Source organism: Portunus trituberculatus, chromosome 29, assembly GCF_017591435.1.
Source record: "Portunus trituberculatus isolate SZX2019 chromosome 29, ASM1759143v1, whole genome shotgun sequence".
Lineage (NCBI taxonomy): Eukaryota > Metazoa > Arthropoda > Malacostraca > Decapoda > Portunidae > Portunus > Portunus trituberculatus.
In genome coordinates, this window is record NC_059283.1 from 1,907,685 (window position 1) to 1,926,303 (window position 18,619).

General features: G+C 41.0%; 1 protein-coding gene across 5 annotated transcripts in view; it reads left to right on the forward strand.

Moving 5' to 3' along the window:
• Window positions 1-18,619, forward strand: part of LOC123510384 (leucine-rich repeat-containing G-protein coupled receptor 5-like) — a 267,024-nt gene that overhangs the window by 233,951 nt on the left and 14,454 nt on the right. For 4 of the 5 annotated variants that reach the window (XM_045265498.1, XM_045265500.1, XM_045265501.1 and 1 more), the window contains exons 3-8: window positions 11,080-11,151; window positions 11,802-11,870; window positions 13,254-13,388; window positions 14,797-14,868; window positions 17,185-17,256; window positions 18,371-18,439. In XM_045265498.1, coding sequence (XP_045121433.1) covers window positions 11,080-11,151; window positions 11,802-11,870; window positions 13,254-13,388; window positions 14,797-14,868; window positions 17,185-17,256; window positions 18,371-18,439 — 489 coding nt within the window. The remainder of the gene's footprint in view (window positions 1-11,079; window positions 11,152-11,801; window positions 11,871-13,253; window positions 13,389-14,796; window positions 14,869-17,184; window positions 17,257-18,370; window positions 18,440-18,619) is intronic. The other variant, XM_045265502.1, reaches the window with a different exon arrangement.

Consider the following 18,619-nt stretch of genomic DNA (forward strand, 5'->3'; position numbering starts at 1 on the left):
AAAAGTTAAAATAAGAAAGGGTCAAGAAGGAGTAATACTGTTGAAAGTAGAAAAGAAATGTGTCTCGATAGGAAGACGCAACCATCACCTCTACATTCATGAGCTTACCCACTGCCCAAAAAGAAATGTAAAAGGAGAGAGAAAGGAAAAAATAAGGAAATAGGAGCACTGAATCTTGGCGTTAAAATATCGTTGAATGTAGAAAAAAAGGTGGCTAGGAAGGAGACAAATCACCATCTTTACCACCGCTATCACAGCCATGACCTTCCCTACTGTCAAAAAAAGGCGTGGAAAAAAAAAAAATAAATAAAAGTAAAAAAAAACAAGAAAAGTGGGGAAGAAGTAGCTAAACAACTTCTGACCTTCCCCACTCGGAAGGAAAAGTGTCCAGTAAAGGTGGAGGAAAGGGACAAAAAACACCAGAAAAAAGAGACAAGGTACAGGAGCATAGAGTCTTAGGTTACTTAACAGGCATTTCGAGTCACTCCCTTTACATCGTCAGAATTGCAGGGTACGTGTCCCCTTCTGCAGCCAATCTCGAGTGGTGGCTCCCTCTGGCCGTGTCGTGGCAAAGTACCGTTCCTGCGGGGTCCTGTAGTACGTAATAAATTGTGTTCCGAGCCATAACCCCGATGTGGAAGAGTACGAAAGTTGAGTATCGCGTAAAAACCGAACTCTGGTTTATTGGGTAGGAGTGGAGGCAGTCTGGAAGGTTTAGTTTTTCTTGTTTTTCTTGTTTTTCATGTTTTTTCCTGTTTTCTTTTTTGTGTTGTTATTGGAAGGGTAAGGCATTTGTCTCGTGACTTTACTGTGTTGTATCCTTCATCTTGGGTTGTTTATGTGTTTGCTTCTCCGCTCCAGTGATTTTTTTTTCTTCTTTTTCTCTTTCTCATGTGTAGATATTGAAAGCAGAACTCGTTTGTCGTGGAATGTTGCTGCTCTGTGTTGTTTTGTCTCATCGTGTATTTTTCTGTTTTGCTTTTGCGCTCTAGATTTATTTACGTTTTTTTTTCATTCTTTTCTCTGTGTGCAAATATGTTTTTCTTTTCATCTTTTGTGTAGATGCTGGAAAAATATCTCATTTATCTCGAAATTTTACAGCTTTCGCATCATTTTCTTTCATTTCGTATTGTTCATTATTTTGTTTTGCATTTCCATTCTTATTTTCTTTTATTCTTTTTTTTTTGTGTGTATATAACTCAGTGTCTTTGAATCTCACTGCGTTGTCACCTTCTTTCATCTTATATTTTTTGTATTTTGTATTTTGCCTCCTTGAGATTGTTCTAATATTCCTTTTTTCTGGATGCGAATTTTATGATGTCAACATGTATGGATTTTGATTTCACTGCGTCATCTCTTCATCATTTTCAGTTTAATATATAGACCATATTCAGAAACGCTTTGTTCTCTTACTACGCCAATTTTCTAAGGCCACAGAGACGACTAGCAAGGTTTCCAAGACAGTTTTCATGATAATAAACTAGAAATCTTGCCAATGTATCATCAGAACCGTAAAAATACCCTTAAAAACATGAACATCTTCAACTAAAGTCTTTGAAAGTAGTAATAGTGAGAAATTATCCCTTTTACCTCATAAATTCCCGTGAAAAGCCCACATGGTATAAAACAAAAAGCGTTTCTAAATACAAGCGTGTCATGTGAGCTGCGTGTGTTCTCCCGTTTGTTCTTGCACCCTGAAGACAAATAGTGAACCTGCGTCGTCTCTTATCATTTCAGGGAACACTCTTAACATTGCTGTGCCGCGCTGCATTATCTTATCAGTATCGACAGCGTGGAATTCATAAGACACGTGTCGCACAAAAAAGGCAAAAAGTGCTTCAATAAAGATAAGAGATCGGGGGACACGCGAGGACAGGGCCAGGCTTCCGTCGCAGCGTAAACATTCCACGTGCTATCGAGACCAATAAGAAAGTGAAAAAATGAGGGGCTAGTTTTCTTTCTGTACGTGAAGGTGATAAATATAGAGTGTGAGCAGTATGGCGAGTGTGTTGCCGCTGGGAGCTCCTGAAGAAGGCGATGACGTACATAAGTAGAGTCTCACAGGGGATGGTCAGTTGGAGGGTAAATTCTTTGTTTATCGTAATTTTGTGACGTGTTATTGTGAAACCTATTTGTGTATTTTTTTAAAGGTGTTTCCGATAGTGTCATTCTCTCTCTCTCTCTCTCTCTCTCTCTCTCTCTCTCTCTCTCTCTCTCTCTCTCTCTCTCTCTCTCTCTAATCCCGTAAACAATCTCCACTTCCCGTCTCTTACCCGCTGTGGACCTCCTCCCTCTCCCTTATACTGTCACTATCCCTCCTCCTCCTCCTCCTCCTCCTCCTCCTCCTCTTCTCGGGCACTGACCCACCAAATATATATTCAGTAAGGCGAACACCGAAAGCCAAGAAATAAATGAATAAAATATGTAGCAGAGTAAGAAGGAAGGTAATTCATTTCAGGCACTCAGGGATTTTATTGATTCACTTTTCCCTGTATATTTGTTGTCCTTCTAATTGGTATTACGCTTTCTAGTATTTTTTTAGTATTATGTGATGATTTTTTTCAGGCGATGGAGTACTTAATGAGAGGAAGTCAGGAGGAAAAAGTTAATAGTAAGATTTTTTAAGTGAATATCCCGCTTTAAAATCCCGTGGAGAGAATATTTTTAATTGAATTTTCTGCAAACCTCATTCAGCTTTTCCCAGTCGTCTCTCCTCCCCCCTCACTTCTCCCCTCCCTTTCCCCTCCCAGTGTTCTTCCCATCTCATCCCATCTCCCTTGCTTTCTTCCTAACCACCAGCTGCTGATACCTCCTTCTCCTCGTCCTCCTGCTCTTCCTCCTCCTCCTCCTCCTCCTCCTCCTCCTCCTCCTCCTCCTTCTCGCCCACCTCCTCCTCCTCCTCCTCCTCCTCCTCCTCCTCCTCCTCCTCCTCCTCCTCCTCCTCCTCCTCCTCCTCCTCCTCCTCTTCACTCCACCTTCCTCCATATGAAATTCCAGGAGATAATATATTTCTCGTGTTTCGTGTCTCCTTCTTGACTTTCCTCTGCCGCCACTAACGTTTTGTATTTCTTGACGAGGTTACGGGAAAATTTTTGATGCATAATTTTGTGATTTTAAGTTAGTTTTTGTTTTCTTTTTACTTTCTTTTTGTTATTTATTAGTGTATGTATTATGTATCGGGCGAGGTTATGAAATATTTCAGAATCTTTAATATTTAGTTCACTTTTGGATGATATATGGTGTTTTGTTTTCCTTTTTTATTTGCGTAGATTTATTCATTCGTTCACCTCCATGTCAATTTAAATACGTTGAATTTTGATCATTTTTTTGGTATTATTATATGTAGTTTTATTTTTCAGACGGTATCATGTGGAATATTAATGGCTTCAGGAAGGCGATTGTTTATCTCAATAATAGTCAATATCCTCTTCCCAGAACTTCCTCCTCCTTTGCCCTCCTCCTCTCTTTCTCTCCTCTTCTGTTTTCCTCTCCTTCCTCTCTACTCTCCTTTCTCGTCTTCCTCCCTCGCATCCTTCCATTTCCTGCCGTCTCTGCTTTCAACCTCTCCTCTCTCTCTCTCTCTCTCTCTCTCTCTCTCTCTCTCTCTCTCTCTCTCTCTCTCTCTCTCTCTCTCTCTCTCTCTCTCTCTCTCTCTCTCTCTCTCTCCTCTCCTTCTTGCTCCCATCCTCTCCTTTCCTTCGTTTTTCCTCTCTTCCTCCTTTCCTTCCTTCCACTTCATGCGATTTCTTACTCCTCGCTCTCTTCCTCAAAATTTTTCCTACTTTTCCTCACCCCTTTCATTCATACTCTTCTCTTTTTGCTCTTCTCATCTTCCTCCTCTTCCTTCACATCTTCATCACTCATTCATATTCTTTTTTGCTCTTATCTTCCTTCTCTTCCTTCGTATCCTGTTTCCCTTTCTCTCCCCCCTTCGTCTCCCCAGTACACCCCCGCCTCCCGCCCATCTTGCTGTCAACAATAGCAGTCTATCCGCAGTTTGCCCAGAAGCCCTTAGCCTAATTGGACATTGTTCCCCCTCACACTGACGGGATGTCTTCACAGTGATTACCAAACGTGACGTGGACAGGACGATGCTGGTGGTGGTGGTGGTGGTGGTGGTGGAGGTGATGGTGGTGGTAGGAGTTGTATTGATGGTTAGGTCAGGTGTTTCTTTGTGTTAGTTTGTGTTTCGATGTTACAGTTGTTTTCGTAATGTTGTTTTCCAGAGGTGTTATTCAGTTTCCTTCCTAGTGTGTTTATATTTGCTGGTGGTGGTGGTAGTGGTGGTGATGGTGGTGGTAGGAATGGCAGTGATACTTAGGTCTTGTGTTTCTTGATATTACTTTGTGTTTTGGTGTTACAGCTGTCTTTGTAATATTTTCTAGACGTGATATTCAGTTTTCCTCAATATGTGTTTGTATTTCAGTAATATACGGAAATAGCTTTTGTATTTCCTTATTTCTTATTGTATCTTTCGTTTCCTCTTGTCTAGTTGTGAAGAGAGCGAATAGAGAGCAACTGAGAATAGAATTAGTTCATATTCACGAGATTAGAAAGAACAGCAAGCAACAAATCTTTCAATGCATCCCACATTACAATGCTTTATATACACTATTGCAAGAGAACGCAGTGAAAATGGTGAGAATGATGGTGATGACGGTGAGAGAACGAACTGTGGTGGTGATGGTGAGTGGTGGAGCGCTCTTATGACTAAATGTAGCAGTCAGGAGAGTTACGAGTCCATATGGTGAGTCAAGTGTCCTTTGTCATGGGCAATTTGATGCGAGTTATTGACTTAAGGTCCGTTTGTCCTTCTGTGTTGTGGTTCTGAGTCATGGCGATGCTCGAGTGTGGAAGATGAATCCCTTGTGTGTGTGTGTGTGTGTGTGTGTGTGTGTGTGTGTGTGTGTGTGTGTGTGTGTGTGTGTGTGTGTGTATGTGTGTCAGTGTGTGGGAGTGTGAGTGGGAGTGAGTGGGCGCGCGCGTGTGGCGTGTGCGTGCATAAAAGTTTCCGGGTGAATCAACCCACATTTCACTTACTCCTTCCTCCCTCGAGATAAGATTGAAGATCCCACCATTTGCCTCCATTCACGAGAACTTACTCTCTTTATTTTTCCCTTTCTGCCTTTTTTCCCAGTGCTTATATGTGTAGCTTCACTTTATATACATCAAAAGAGGCCTGTCATTCCCTCTTCCATCGCTGCGAGTGAGGGGAGAAAGCTAGACTAGAGGGCAGGGAAAGAGGAAGCAGTTAGAAATGAACCGCCTCCCCTCTCTGGCGTTCATTATAAGAGCGAGGGCTTGAAGCTTTGGTGGGTGGTGGACGTCAGCGCCTCCTGGTGGTGGTAGTGGTGGTGGTTGAAGTGTAGTAATCATAAACACCAAAGAGAGAGAGAGAAAGAGACAGGAAGGGAAAGTGTGTGTGTGTGTGTGTGTGTGTGTGTGTGTGTGTGTGTGTGTGTGTGTGTATGTATATGTGTGTGTACTACTTACCCACATCTCTCTCCATATGCATCTGATTTTCACCGCTAACGTATGGAAACCCACCGGGGGAACTCAGTGTCAATAGATCACACAGACATACATAACACTGGTCTGAAATGAGGAGCGCCAGAGATAACAATAACGAAAAGCCTCTCGCCGCCGACCATTAGCATTGTCAGTGGCGTGATTAGGGCATTATCTCTAAAACTAAATGGCCTTAATTATATCCACTCCCAATATCGTAAATGGCCAATCTGTTACGCCCACCTTTGGCTAGTAATGTGTTTCCGCCATAGAGAGAGAGAGAGAGAGAGAGAGAGAGAGAGAGAGAGAGAGAGAGAGATTTAGAGAGATTTAGATAGAGATGAGAGAGAGAGAGAGAGAGAGAGAGAGAGAGAGAGAGAGAGCATAGAACAGAGAGAGATATATAAAGAGAATGAGATGAGATAGAGAGAGAGAGAGAGAGAGAGAGAGAGAGAGAGAGAGAGAGAGAGAGAGAGAGAGAGAGAGAGAGAGAGAGAGAGAGAGAGAGAGAGAGAGAGAGAGAGAGAGAGAGAGAGAGAGAGAGAGAGAGAGAGACAGCCAGACAGACAGACAGACAGACAGACACATAGAAAAAAACTAAAAAATCCCGCTCATGAAATGTTTTTATTACACTTTTCCGTGAGATTTTTTTTTGTGTCTCAGGCTAAAGATGCCTTCCAGATGCGGCTGGCGAATGTCCGAGTTATATATTTCTTTCTCTCTCTTCTTATATCGTCTCCATAAATCGTGCCGGCCGCTGAGATTACTTCACACAAAAACTTGGATAGCGGGGCAGTGACAGTGGTCGCTTTAATGTGTCACGTTGTCGCTGTCAGGAGTGCGATGGGCGGGTAGGAGGAGGCAAGGAAGAGGAAGAGCTGATGAGAAGTAGATATGGGGAGGATAGGGTCGAGGAGTGGTGGAATTGGAAAAAATAAGGATGGAATAAAAGATAGGAAAGTTTGTATGGGTAAAGTGGCTGGATTAGAAGTTGAGGGGAAGAGAAAAGGGTAAAAGGGAGCTAGTGAGGAAGAGGAATTAGAAGAGAGACAAAGAAAGGAAGAGAGAAGTGTGATAAGAGTAGGAGAGAAGAAAAACGTGTAAAGTGAAGGCAGTTATGAAAGTACGGAGAGGAAAATCATGAAATAAAAAGAAATGTTATTGAATGAGTGACGTTAAGAAAAAAAAGAGAAAGGAAACTGAAGAAAAGAAATGGATGGATGAAAACAGGAAGGAAGGAAGGAGGCAGACAAGGAACATGATTTGTGATAAGGAAGGGGGGAGGAGGAGAAAAAAGGAGGAGGAGGAGGAGGAGGAAAAGTTGAAGGCACCATGCATAAGAAAGCAGAACCAGTACATCGGATTTCCCAAATGGATGTGAAAGGAAAGAAAAAGTTTTGAGTCACGCCGCACGTTCATCATACATTGTAGTTTAGTAAGGGCACCATCGAGATTGTGCGTCAGGTCAAGGGGATCACGAGGCGTAGCTAAGGTCACATAAGGTCACTCCACATGCTCAACCTGCTTCTATCTTGACTCAGAGAGGGTCACGTGTCTGGAATTTTAGTTTCTTTAAATCCGTCATGACTTTCTCTTCAGCTTTTAAAGAGAGTCAAGTTTCCCTTAAGTTTCTTTCCCAAGTAGGTTAAGATTACGTGAGAGAGAGAGAGAGAGAGAGAGAGAGAGAGAGAGAGAGAGAGAGAGAGAGAATGATTTATTTCTAATCCATTGCTTTGTGGAGGAAAAATAAGGAGAAAAAAATTCCTTATCACACACAATTCATCTTACGGTTTAGTTGTTTTCTATCCCTGAATGAGAGAGAGAAAGAGAGAGAAACAGAGACAGAGAGAGAGATAAAGAAAGAGAGAATCTGCTTTTCCAGATATTGCCTTTCCTCCCAGCATCCCAGGGGAAGAGATACATGAAGTAGCGTGCATTGTTTTGTGCATGTGAACGACGCCGCCGCCAGAGGGAATGTAAACGCGAGGGAGGCAGAGATGGATACGAACATCAAGGGAGAGGGAGAGAGATTCCATTAGAAGAAAGTGATTGCTTTGAGTTTAAACATGTACCATTAATTCAGAGAGCGTAGGGTGTTTGAGGTAGTCTGCCATTGTGTTGATTGAAGATGTTTGCGCCCTAGTTTAAGTTGTAGAATAACAGAGAGAGAGAGAGAGAGAGAGAGAGAGAGAGAGAGAGAGAGAGAGAGAAACAGAGACAGAGAGGGACAGACAGGTTATATCATTGGAAAAAGATGAAAGAGTAGTAGTAGTAGTAGTAGTAGTAGTAGAGGAAGATAGATATCGTATTGACCAGTGAAAGAAATAGTGACAGAAGAACAAAAGAAGGAAAGAGCAAAGATCGAAGAAAAACATAAACTCTTTGAGGAGAACGAATGAAAAGTCTTGGTGAGGGAGGCAAGATGGCGTCAGAGAGGGAAACAAGAGGTCGTGGTGAAGGGAAGGAATGGTAAGTGAGGCGGGCACGGACACCAGGCAGTAGGGGCGACTCACCATCACTCATCCACCAGGTTTCTGCACCATTGGAGGGGAAAATGAGAAAAATGGGACGTTGGCTGCCAGTTTTACCCTCCAGGCTCTTGGTAACACTTCCAGCCTCCTTCAAGCCTCAGACCAATACAAGAAGTGTGTGTTGTCAATTGCTAAAGACGTTCACCGTTTTTTCTTGTATCTCTTGGAAATATTTGGTTGTATTCTAAGGGACTGGCGACTGAGTGGGTAGTTTTCTTATCTTTTTGTTGCTCTTGGCCAGTTTTCCCTTCTTATATAAAAAATAGAGCTCCAGAAAGGTGATTTTTTTTAAGTATTTCATCGATGTGTTCTTTTTATTCTTACTTATTTGATACATAACTCTTTTTTCTTTGTGTGTTGCCGGGTGAGCCTTTTCAAAGTCTTCATGCTCATCTCTAAGTACCTCCACAGATTTATTTGAGAGAAAAAAAGTATCGAGAACGTCTATAATATTTTCAAAAAGATCTAAAAGAATAAAAGAAATATCGTAGATGCAAAATATAACATCATTGCTTCGTTAGATCATCAACTATTTTTTCAACAAAACATGGAAAATTTGCATGATGTAAAGACATGGAGCGTAAAAAACAAGGAAAAAATATATTTCCTTCCGTTGACAAAACCTCAATGTTGTATGTCTTTCTGTTATTTTTATTCTTTTCTTCGTGTTTCCGTGAGTGGCGTGAGGTCCAGGGCTGGCTGATGGCTCTTCACGGACCGTGGAATTTTAGTGTTGTGGAAATATTGGAAGAAAAACAGGAGCAAAGTGTGAAGGAAGAAAGGAACGTGAAGGGAGGAAGTGAAGGCAGGGAGGAGGAGAGGAGGTGATGGTTGAAGGAAGTGAAAAGAGGAGGTGAAAAGAAAGGTTGTGTTTTCAGAGAGAGAGAGAGAGAGAGAGAGACAGAGAGAGAGAGAACAAGGCAGATGCTGAAGTCAACAAATGACCTACACACACACACAAAATGATGGTGTGTTTACTCCCTGAAAGTTGCTATTTGAATCTCTCTCCCTCCCCTGGTCTGTAAAATTAGTTTAAAAAAATGAATGATGCATAGAAAAAAAAATCACTATAAATTATGTGCCCTTTTTTAGGCCTTCCTTCGCCATAGGAAGAATTTTGTTGTATAAATGAGGAAAAGGAATAACAAAAGAACACAAACGAAAGACAAGTAACATGATCGATGTTTGTGATAAGATACACTGATCTAGAAATAAGACATGTAAGATTGTATTAATGAATACGAGGAAAAGGAAAAAGAAAGAGAGAGAGAGAGAGAGAGAGAGAGAGAGAGAGAGAGAGAGAGAGAGAGGAAAGTATAAATATAGAAGCAAAAGAATGGAGACCGGGAAAGCCAGAGAGATAATTGTATTTAAATCAGCCTTGGAGAAAAAATAAACTTGACTTATACGAGAAGTTTTGACATTAAGGAAAAAATAATGGAATAGAAGTTATTGGAAGAGCGACAAATTAAAAACTTCTTCGGTATTAATTTCACATCTTTTTCCTTCACGAAAAGTAGAAAAATCTGCATAAAGAGACAAAAACAATTATCTTTCTATACTTACCATTCCTTCCCTTACATTACATTCTTTTTGGGATTTTCTTAGTAAAGGAATTGAGTTTACCATGAGACAGGGCAGTGGGAGAGAGAGAGAGAGAGAGAGAGAGGGAGAGTGCAGGGTGAAGGGAGGGAGGGGGAGAAGGAGGACATAACCACAGTATATCCTGTGAGGAAAATAATAACATGGAAGTCTGCGGGAGAAAGGCAGACCAGACGACGTAATGGAGATGAACCGACCAGTAAATAGGGACGAAAAATGCTTGTGAAGTGCGATAAGAGGGAGAACCGAATAAAGTAGATTAACACACACACACACACACACACACACAGAGAGAGAGAGAGAGAGAGAGAGAGAGACGAGGAAGATAAATTGAAGTGAAGCATTAGGAAGCCACTATACCATTACACCACAATACCAGATTACTACTGAAGGAGGCGATGGTATGATTCCCTGGCTGATTGCTCTCCTTAGGGCTTCAGAAGGGGGCTTGGTTTGAGGGGAAGGGAGACGAGGGGACGCAAGGGGAACTCCAAGTCGAAAAGAGGGGAAGTGACATTTATCACCTCCCCTCACCAACAGCATTGCGTGATTCGAAAACACTTAGGTGGTGGATTTTGTCGTGAGAGGGAAGGTCTAAATGGAAGAATGTGATTTTGAGTGGAAGAAATTTTTTTTTTTTTTTAGGCTGTGGTTGTGGTATTAGTGCAAGGAGGTGGAAGTAGGACGAGCTATTGTAGTGGTAGTAGTAGTAGTAGTAGTCGTAAGAGGAAGTGGGGATAATGTGGTAGTAGAAGGAATTTTTAGTAGTTGTTGTTGTTGGTGGTGGTGGTGGTGGTGGTGGTGGTGGTTGTGGTGAATTAGTTCAAGTAGAAATTTTAGTAGTAGTTGTTGGTGTTTTTGCTGTTATTACTGGTGGTGGTGGTGGTTGTGTTGTTGTAGTAGTTCAAGTAGAAATTTTAGTAGTAGTTGTTATTGTTGTTGTTAGTGTTGGTGGTTGTGTTACTGGTGTTGTTCTTGTTGGTGGTGGTAGTGTTGTATTAGTTCAAGTAAAAAATAAAAAGATTAGTAGTAGTTGTTATTGTTGTTGTTAGAAGGGGTGGTTGTGTTGCTGGTGTTGTTGTTCTCGGTGGTGGTGGGTGTTGTGTTGATATCCGCATTGTTTTTCAGTCCTCAGATTACTTAAAGCCTTTTCTTTATTACAATTCGCATGTCTTCCCCGCCCCCGCAAAAAAAAAAACGACACACAAACTTTGGAGCACAGAGTTTGTATTTCATAGTTGCATTTACATTTTGGAACCTCATAATTCTTGTTTAATATTTCTCCCACCAAGATGAAAGTGCCTATACAAAAAATTAATACAGTAAAAATTCTCATTGATATTTGCATTAAACTATTTCTCTTCATGTATTTTTCCGGATGTAAAGTTGAATCAAAATGGCGGGAAATTCTAATACTTTTTCTTTTCTTTCTTTGCAGAGATTTGAGCTTCAACAACCTGACGGAGCTTAAACCCCGCGCCCTCACCCCCTTCCCCGCCCTGCAGACTCTGTACGTGAGAGAGAGAGAGAGAGAGAGAGAGAGAGAGAGAGAGAGAGAGAGAGAGAGAGAGAGAGAGAGAGAGAGAGAGTTTATTAAAAGTTATCACAGTATTCTCATGCATATATTAAACATTGAGTGCCCGTTCATTTACCCCACTGAAACTCACACACACACACACACACACACACACACACACACACACACACACACACACACACACACACACACACACACACACACACACACACACACACACACACACACACACACACACACACACACACACACACACACACACTGGGCCTTAAGAACTAACAATCTCATTTAACTTTCAAATAGCACTTCATTAACATTCACAGCAAAACAACCACTTGTGTGTGTTTTTTTCTATCCATTCATATCCATGCACACATTCTAGATAACGATCTGTGTGTGTGTGTGTGTGTGTGTGTGTGTGTGTGTGTGTGTGTGTGTGTGTGCGTGTGCGTGTGCGTGTGTAAATTTAAATATACCTGAACATTTATTAAGACAGAGCCACAATGTTGAATATTTGTAATTCTAATTAGAATTGTGTGTGTGTGTGTGTGTGTGTGTGTGTGTGTGTGTGTGTGTGTGTGTGTGTGTGTGTGTGTGTGTAGTAAAGTCCTATTTCTCTGCAGGATCCTCGCCAACAACAGGATAAAAAAAATAGCACCTGAAGCGTTTCTCGGCCTTAATCTTGAAGTCCTGTGAGTTTATATTCTTTCATCAATTTTGACGCTCCTTGTGACTCCTTCAATCCCTTTTGTTCCTTCCCTCGTGCCTTTCCTCCAAATGTTCCTGTCAGTTTCTCATTTTTTAAGCTTTTTTATATTTGCTTCTATCTACTTTTTCCTCTTTAGTATTTTTTGACTCCATTTTCTTCATTTCTTTATTTCGTGCCTTTATCTATATATGTTATTTTATCATCTTTTTAAGCTTTTTTTATATATTTTTTATTTGCCTTATGTTTATATTTTGCATGCTCATCTTTTTTTTAGTATTGTGCATAAAACACCCTTTTTTACCTCTTTTTTCTTTTATTTTCTTCCTCCTTCTCTGATCTTCACTTCTTCCTTCCAGTTTCTCCTTCCTTTATTTCTTTATATAATATGACTTCATGATCTTTTTTCTCCTCTTTCCTTCCTCTTTCTCCTTCACCGATTTTTTTTTCTCTCCATTCCTTCCTCTCTTCTCTCCTTTACTTATCCTGAATTCTTCTTTTATTGTTCGTAGCGTCTGACCCTCAACCTTGTTACCATTCTTTACACTCTTCTTTCCCTCCTTTGTAATGTATTCCAACTTATAAATTTACTTTGATATTGTCCTTTCTTTCCTAATCTTCTATCTGTTTCCTTGTCTTTTTTCTCATTGTCTTTATTATCTTCCCTCTCATTCTCTCATTCTCTTCAGCTGCTTTCTCCGGCACATCACGGCAGTTTGTGTTCGTATTATCTCCCTTAACTGTGGTAGAGAAGTTTCAATGGGTAATAAACGCAGTGCTCTCTCTCTCTCCCCTCCTGTCATGCCCTTGCCCTCACCTGCTTTGTTCTCAGAGTTGAAGCTTTTTTTCGTCTCTCACTCACCTGCATTGTTGGGAGGTTGTTGAGTTTTGGTTGCTATTGGTTTCTCCTGTTGTAGTAGTTGTTATTGTTGTGCTGGTGGTAGTGGTGGTGATGATGGTGGTGGTGGTGATGATGATGGTGGTGGTGGTATTGGGTCAGGTGTGCAGTAGTTGCAGGAAAAGTTATGGTAATTGTAGTGATTGTTGTTTTTGTTACTGTTGTTGTTGTCTTTCTTCTTGGTGGTGGTGGTGGTGGTAGTGGTATTGGGTCAGGAGTGCAGTACTTGAAGGATTAATTATTGTGATTGTAGAAATTATTATTGTTCTTGTTGTTGTTGTTGTCTTTGTTCTTGTAGCTGGTGCCTGTTTCTTGTGTTGTTTAAGTTATTAGTGAAATATTTTTTTCTTTATTCAATTTATGTTATTAATGTTTCTATAATCATTTCTGTTTTCCACACTTTTATATTTGCCTCCCCTTTCCTTCGTCTTTCTGGATTTCATGTGTCATCTCTCCGTTCTTCTTCGTCAGACACCTGGAGGAGAACGCCCTCACGTCCTTGGTGGAAGTGGAGTTACCTGCAGGACTTCGTGAACTCTCCCTTGAAAAAAATCACCTCACCGCTCTGCCTCCCTCCCTCTCCTCCCTCCACAGTCTGCAAACCCTGTAAGGAAGTATTTGTACCATATTCAGAAACCCTTCCTTCTCTCACCGCGACCATTTTCAAAGACCAGAGACGGTTAGCCGAGTTCTAAAGAGTATTTGTCCTATTAATAATGCAGAAAACTTGTTAACATGTCTCTAGAATTACAGAAACATCCTTAAAACCCTTATCACTTCAACTAGAGCACTTTGAAAATAGACCACAGAGACGATTAGCCGAGTTTTAAGGAGTATTTGTCCAGTTGGTAATGCAGAAAATTTGTTAACATGTCACTAGAATTACAGAAACATCCTTAAAATCCTTGTCTAGAGCCCTTTGAAAATAGACCACAGAGAAAATTAGCCGAGTTCTAAAGAGCATTTTCCCTATTGATAATGCAGAAAACTTGTTAACATGTCTCTAGAATTACAGAAACATCCTCAAAATCTTTATCACTTCAACTAGAGCACTTTGAAAATAGACCACAGAGACGATTCAAGTTCTAAAGAGTATTTGTCCAGTTGATAATGCAGAAAACTTGTTAACATATCACTAGAACTACAGAAACCCGTGTCACTCCAACTAGGACCCTTTGAAAACAGTATAGGTGCTGTGAGGCGCAGAAGTGTTTCAGAATATGGTCTTTTGTCTCGCTTCCCTCCGCTGTGTTGCGAAGCGTTGTTATTAATCCGGGTGGGGAAGAGAAAGCCGTGTGTTGTTGAAAGTTGTATTGTGTTGCTATTGTTGTTCCGTTTCGTTGTTTTGAGTTATTTGTGGTGTTAGTGTACTAATTGTTTCTTTACGTGTGTGTGTGTGTGTGTGTGTGTGTGTGTGTGTGTGTGTGTGTGTGTGTGTGTGTGTGTGTGTGTGTGTGTGTGTGTGTGTGTGTTTATCCATCCTATTTCTATGTACACCTTTGTTGATTAAGTGCTTTGTTTTTATACTTTATTTTATGTTTTCCTGTTCGCATTCGTAGTGTCAGGATTTATTTGTTTATGCATACACTCATTTGCAGATTAGATTTGGTTCTATGTTTTTCCCTTTCATTTCTTTTAATAGTCAGTAAAAGCTGCATCATTTATTAAAAAAAGGTGTTGAAATCGTTTGGAAGATAAAAGCTACAATATTCTCTGAACATGCTAAAAGCTTTACTCATGTTTATTTTATGTATTTTATATCCGTGTATTTATCCATTCCTTTATATTCATTTATTGTAATGGTATTCGAGCAAGAGCTAACGCATGCACTAATATAATCAAAAACAAGTGCCTATGATTTCACACCAAGCTTGTCACACTTCACTAATGTATTCCATAGTCTTATATTCACTCAGTCATGCAATTAAGAATAAGTATAAAGTGTGATAAGACTGACTATAACCTCTAAGCAAGTACAAAAGCTCAAATATGATCGATCGATTAATATCCACAGGAATGTAGCGCGCAACAGGCTGACGGTGCTGAAGGATGGTGACCTGCGTGGCCTGCACAACCTTCTTATCCTGTGAGTAACTCCTGGAGCTTCATCTGTTCTATCCCTACCTCGTCATGGGTCGCAAGGCCTCCTGTCACTCGTCTTTCCTCTGTATTACTATGTATTCATATGCAGCGGCTAGTAGAGGGAGGGGGAGAGCGTGTTGTGTTCGTGGAGAAGGTAGAGGTGGAGGAGGAGGAGAAGGAGGAGGAGGAGGAGGAGGAAGAGGAGGAGGAGGAGACTAACAGGATAGAGGACAGACGTGGAGGGGTAAAAGGAGGAGACTGAAACGGTAGAGGACGAACCTGGAGGAGTAAGAGGAGGAAAATAAAGAGGACAAGGAGGATGACTAAGTGGAGAAGTATGAGGAGACTAAAAGGGTAGAGAACTGACGTGGAGGAGTAATAGGAGGATTAAGAGGAGGACAAGGAGGGTGGCGAAGTGGAGGAGTAGGAGGAAAATAAAACGGTAGAGGACAGGGAAGTGGAAGAATAAAAGGAGGAAAAGGAGAAAGAGGTTGGAGAGACAGGCAGAAAAGAACAAAATGGGAAGAAGAGAGTAAAGAAGAACAAGAAGGTCTGACAGAATGAGGGCGAGAACCAGGAGAAGAAGGAGGAAATAGAAGTGGACGAAGAGGAGGAAAGGAATGGACGAAAATGTAAAGGGAAGGCGCCAAGAGCCACATTACTCCTCCGCGCCCTGAACAGTATCTCGTGTCGAGGCTTAAGTAACTCCTTCCGTTGATTTACAAAACGACGAGTATCTTAAAGCAGCAGGAAGGAAGTCCTCGCCCCTTACACACACACACACACACACACACACACACACACACACACACACACACACACACACACACACACACACACACACACACACACACACACACACACACTACTGCTGGCCAAGAACGCATAAAGGAAGAGAAGCAGCAGACATCTCTCCTCTTTATGGCCACATCCTGGATTTCTCTTGCTGGCGATGAACACGAGATAAGCACTGAGGTCGCAAGGTGAAGGAAAACAGTGCATTCTCTGAGACATTCGTACGTCTTATCTCGATGACTTTTAACAGGTTCTGGCGGACGATATTGGGATTTTCAAGAGGATTTCCGCTTATAGGGATAGTTTGACGAGTTTAACAAGGATTCTGCATCGTAATGGGGAAAAACTCTCACATAAACCTGAATAATCATCGCTGTGCTCTTTGGGAATTGTCTTTAAGGGGGAAAATGGGCGTTTCATGATGCGGGTCGGAGTTTCATGTTGCATCGTCGCCTGTGTTTAGTTCAGGAGTAAATATGGTGTTGGTTCCTGCTTATCCTTGCGTGGCGGTGCTGTTGGTGACACACGCTGTACTGCCGGATGCATACCAACGCGGCGCGAGACTGACGTGATGTGTGGCAGGCTGCTTGACTTAATGGGAAGCAATATGTCATGGCGGAGAAAGATAGAATCCACCACACTGTTGCTTTGTCATTTTCTTTATCATTTGACGTATATTCTCTCTTTTCCAGTGTCTTGTGTTTGGTTTTCCTCATAATGTTTGATGGTTCTTCCTTCTCGTTTTCTTTATCTCCGTCTTCCTCTTCGTTTTCATTCACCGAAGCGCGCAGTGAAATACATAATGTGTGATAATAATATACAGAAGCGAGAAAGACAAGGAAAAGATGGTAGCAAGAACGAATTTAATGGTTCTGACTTTCCTTCTTTCTGATCTCAAATATTTCCTTCACGTCTTTCACTCCTCCAGCAAAGTCCCCTCTCTCTCTCTCTCTCTCTCTCTCTCTCTCTCTCTCTCTCTCTCTCTCTCTCTCTCTCTCTCTCTCTCTCTCTCTCTCTCTCTCTCTCTCTCTCTCTCTCTCTCTCTCTCTCTCTCTCTCTCTCTTCATCCTTACCCTCCTCTTAGTCACCATTCCCCTTCACTATCATGCACTCATTTCCTCCCCAGCGTGTCAACATTCACCCTTCACTCATCTCTCTTCTCTCATCATCTCCGTATCATTTATTCACTATCATTCACTGTCATTCACTAGTTTCAGTCATTTTCGTATCCTCGCCACCTGTAATAGGAATAATTTAAAACGTCTCGTCTTTCATCATCTCCGTATCATTCATTCACTATCAACCATTCACTTTCTTTCACTATCATTCACTCGTTTCAATTGTATCCTTACCCTCGTTACCTATAATAAAAAAAAATTAAGAGTACTCGAATCTCTATACATTTCACAACTAAAGTTATCACTCAACAATACACTGTTTGCTCACCCACTACATATAATATAACTTTTGCTTCCCCGTCATTTGCTATCATTCATTCAGTGTCTCCCGTCTCTTCTTACTGCAGGTCACTTCACTACAACAAGATCACTGCTGTAGAGGACCGAGCCTTCGTCAGGATGAAAAGACTGGAGATATTGTGAGTAAAAGCTGATTTATTTATCTATTTTCTTATTTACCTATTTTATTTATTTTTCATTCTCTGTCAATTTGAGTGGTTTTTTTTATCTCCCTTTTTCTTCTTGATCACTCGTCTTAACACACATGAGAGAGAGAGAGAGAGAGAGAGAGAGAGAGAGAGAGAGAGAGAGTATTAATATTACATCGTGATTACATTAGCATGGTGAGATGGCATTTATGTGTACTTGTGTGGAATGATGCGTGGACACCAGACAAGCAACTCCTAAAGAACACACACACACACACACACACACACACACACAGCAGTCAGGGAGGAGGCGGTGGCGGTGATCAGATATTGCCAGGAGGACGTGTAAACATTTGCGTCAACCCGGATGTATTAGTAAAGCAGGGAATTGTGGTGATAGTAGTAGTAGTAGTAGTAGTAGTAGTAGTAGTAGTAGTAGTAGTAGTAGTAGTTTGATGATAGTTTCTGATTATAAGGACCGGTTTCTCAATGGAGTTTTTTTTTTTTTTTTTTATTTATCCTTCAATTTCTAGTTTTTTTGCTCTTAGTTAGTGCCTTTCTACGTTAAAGGGAAAAAATATTATTGTAGTATCACTAGTAGTAGTATATTTCAATAAGCTTTATCTATAACCTGATAATCAACATGTCAGTATTACTCTAATGAAACTAAGAGCAAGCAGATATAGGTAGTGATGTATTGGTCACTTGGGTATACACTCACAACAACCACCACACAGTTACACATTGGTCAGCACACGATACATCAAGGCGTGGGAAGCAAACTAATCCCTTGCTGGCACACACAATAGTCAACTCCTTCAATACTGAGACACATTTTTACCATGATTTTGGGGCATGATTAGACATTTTATTTGCATTAGAAAGGGTCTATAGAGGTCAGAAGATTAATGGCCAGAATTTTCACTATTTTAATCCCCACATAAGTTTCTGAAACTGTATAAAATTACCAAATAAGAAGCAGAATGAATATGAAAACGCGTCACGGTACTGAAGAGGTTAAGGAAGGAGGAAGAAATAGACTGACTAATATCTAATGGTAACCCGACGTAGCTTTTCTCTTAGTCTGTTCTATCACGCCCTTCAGGAACCTTGAGGGAAACGCACTGACGGAGGTCCCGCCCGTAGTCCCTCACTGCACGAAACTCCGCCAACTGTGAGTCTTTTCTTTCATCTATCTAAAAATCAAGCTTTCTTTTATCTTTATCTGATTTTTTTTCTAGGACTTTTTTTCATAGGATGGTCACAGTATAGAGACTTCCATTTAGTCTTATCCTATTGTTCCTTCCCTGTTTGTTTCTGAATCTTATATAATCTCCTCTCACTTTTACATATT